Source organism: Pararge aegeria, chromosome 12 (assembly GCF_905163445.1).
Source record: "Pararge aegeria chromosome 12, ilParAegt1.1, whole genome shotgun sequence".
Lineage (NCBI taxonomy): Eukaryota > Metazoa > Arthropoda > Insecta > Lepidoptera > Nymphalidae > Pararge > Pararge aegeria.
The window spans coordinates 12,118,502-12,121,635 of record NC_053191.1 but is presented as its reverse complement, the minus strand read 5'-3'; the positions used below and the strand labels follow the sequence as shown (position 1 = coordinate 12,121,635).

General features: G+C 36.7%; 1 protein-coding gene across 1 annotated transcript; it reads left to right on the top strand.

Annotated features, from left to right (window-relative positions):
- The first annotated feature begins 389 nt into the window (after positions 1-389).
- LOC120628300 lies at positions 390-2,407 on the top strand. Its single transcript, XM_039896609.1, has one exon. It carries the CDS (start codon positions 437-439, stop codon positions 2,237-2,239), a length of 1,803 nt encoding a protein of 600 aa, XP_039752543.1. The 5' UTR covers positions 390-436; the 3' UTR covers positions 2,240-2,407.
- The last annotated feature ends 727 nt before the right edge of the window (positions 2,408-3,134 follow it).

The window sequence follows — 3,134 nt, the reverse complement described above, 5'->3', positions numbered from 1 at the left end:
CACAAATCGAAGCTAGACTATTTATAGTTGGAAAGGAAATCAAGATGCGGATCATTCTTTAGTTGTCGGGATGAAAAGCGCAGACAAAAGACAAACAATCTTAAATCATGGTTGCTTGATTAAACGGAAATCTTTAACCCGGCGCCAATGACGCTGGGTCATATTGACCCGAGGTGATTGTATACCTTCGTAAAAAATTTTCAACACTCGCGGTGTAATTGACTTTTCGTGTAGCTGGAGATATACCCCCCCTCTACCTGTAGCAGTGTGGTACTCAGTGCGACGCCGCCTGCGCAACGAGATACACGTGTGTTGCGGCGAAACGGGTAAGTATGACCCAGCGTCATCGCTGGCGTGGTGTTTTCGTAACATATTTAAATTTCTTTATTTTAAGTTATTGTTAATTTTTCTTACGTTTTTTAGATATTTGACAAAAATGGCGTTGAGGGATCATCCAGAGAGAATATTGGCGATTTTGGAAGAATCGGACTCCGATGAAAATGATCGTGATCCATATCCAGGTTCAGACGTCGAAGTGGATGACCATGTATCTGAACGCAGCCAAAGTAGCGATACTGAACAGGATGCTAACAATACAGATACGGGCTCAGAGTCCTCAGATGACACAGGTGCGGACTCAGATGATGTCAACCTTTTGACCTTACAAAATCGACAACGGCAACACTTCAAAGGAAGGGACGGGACTATTTGGCAAAAAGCACCGCCACGACCGAATGTACGCAGAAGATCTGAAAATATTATATGTGAGCCTCCTGGCGTAAAATCAGTTGCTCAAGAAGCCAAGACTGTGCAAGAATGCTGGAATTTATTCCTGACTCACGATATGCTGCATAAAATACAAGAATATACAAATTTGCATATACAAGAAAGAAGAGCACAGTGTGAAGATATTTCTCAACGTAGATACATGAATGAAGTGGAAATAAGTGAACTGAAAGCGTTTATTGGGCTGTTGTTTATGGCCGGATTTTATCGTTCTAATAGACAGAATTTGGAGGATTTGTGGCAAGCAGATGGTTCTGGTGTTGAAGTTTTTAGACTTACCATGTCTGTACAAAGATTTTACTTTATACAAAGCTCTCTGCGATTTGATGACAAGTCTACACGCGCTGAAAGACAAAACCTTGATAATTTGGCACCAGTGCGTGAAATTTTCGAAAAATTTGTAGAGCAGTGTAAGAAAATGTACTCTCCGGGAGAAACTTGCACTATTGATGAAATGTTAGTGGCATTTAGAGGGCGTTGCAAATTTCGGCAATATATACCATCGAAACCAGCTAAATATGGCATCAAGATATTTGCCTTAGTGGACTCCAAAGTATTCTATATCACCAACCTGGAGATATACGCTGGTAAGCAGCCTGACGGACCCTTTTCTGTTAGCAACAAACCCTTAGACGTGGTGAATCGTATTGTGTCACCTGTCTCCAAAACTCACCGTAATCTTACTTTTGATAATTGGTTCACTAGCTACGAATTGGTGTCTCATCTACTAAATGAACACAAGTTGACTTCAGTCGGTACCTTACGCAAGAACAAAAAACAAATTCCACCTGGATTTATAACGACGCGCGGAAAAGAGTTACACTCGTCAACTTTCGGATTTCAAAAAAATATTACACTGGTCTCTCACATCCCAAAGAAAAACAAAGTGGTCCTTTTGATGTCAAGCTTGCACCATGATAACAAAATCGATGAATCTACAGGTGTGAAGCAGAAGCCTGAAGTAATAACTTTTTATAACTCTACCAAAAGCGGAGTGGACGTAGCAGACGAGCTTTGTGCTACATATAATGTGAGCAGAAACTCTAAGAGATGGCCGCTGACGATATTCTTTGCAATGCTGAATATTTCAGGAATCAATGCAAATATAATATATCGGGCTAACAATGATAACACACGCATAAAACGGCGACATTTCATAAAAAACTTGGCACTCAGTTTGATTCAGGACCATTTACAAATCCGAAGAGCACATGTGAATTTACCTCGACAATTACGCAAAAGGATCGCAGATTTCACTAACGAACCTACCATAGAACCACCTCAGAAAATTCCAGGAGCACGTAGAAGATGTCAGATATGCCCATCTAAAAAGGATAAAAAAACAACGCATACTTGTCATGCTTGCCACATTTATATCTGCCCAGAACATTTGATTTCATACTGCGAAAATTGCAGCAACTCCATGTCCATAAATGAGGAATCGGAGGACTGATTTTATACTTACTTTTACTTTTACTTACTTACTTACTTTTTGTGATCTCTGTATTAGCATATAAAATTGTTAGTTCTTTATAATGTTTAGGTTTAATAATAAAAAAATAACATACTATGCAAGTTATGTTTTTCAGGTTGATTTTGCATGCGTTTTTTAAAAAGTCAATAAATATTTAAGTCGTTAAATTTAATACATTTTTTATTATTCTGTCATTTACTCAAAAAACCTTAATTTCTAAAATGGTTACTAGAAATTATCAGTTCATTTAAAGATACTGTAAATTTACCGTCTAAAGTTCGGGTAATGATGACCCGACGTCATTGGCCGCGTAATATTTTTCACGTCATTGGCGGCGGGTTAAAAACATTTTGATTGAATATTTAAAAACTATATATTTCATTACAAAAGCGTTCCTCCTTTTAACTTCGTTAAAAAAATGTATACCGATATTCCCCCATAAGATATCATTTTATATTTAGTTTTTTTCACACACTTTCGCATTATTGATATTTAGTACTTTTATAATAAAACGCACAATCGAAGACTAAACTTGATATTAAATAGTCTAGCATGTTTAAAAATACATTAAGCAGTTAAATATTTTTAGTAATTTATATTTTTTATTTGTACGCCACATCAAGTTTAGAAAAACTAAAAAAAGAACAGATGTCTCTGTTCTTTTTTAGTATGTAGTAGGTTACAAAAGGCGGCCTTATCGCTTAGTAGCGATCTCTTTCAGGCAACCTTAGGAAAGAAAAACGAAAAGGTGGATATATAATTAATGGAATATATCCTTACCTCAAAGATTTAATGGTGTTTTTTGATAAAAAGCCCTGGTGTCATCATTTGGATTTAATATGTAATCAAATCCCTGATTTTGATAAATATCTAC

Excerpts from the sequence above, each read along its gene's own strand:
- LOC120628300 (XM_039896609.1), top strand. The coding sequence starts at position 437 with ATGGCGTTGAGGGATCATCCAGAGAGAATATTGGCGATTTTGGAAGAA.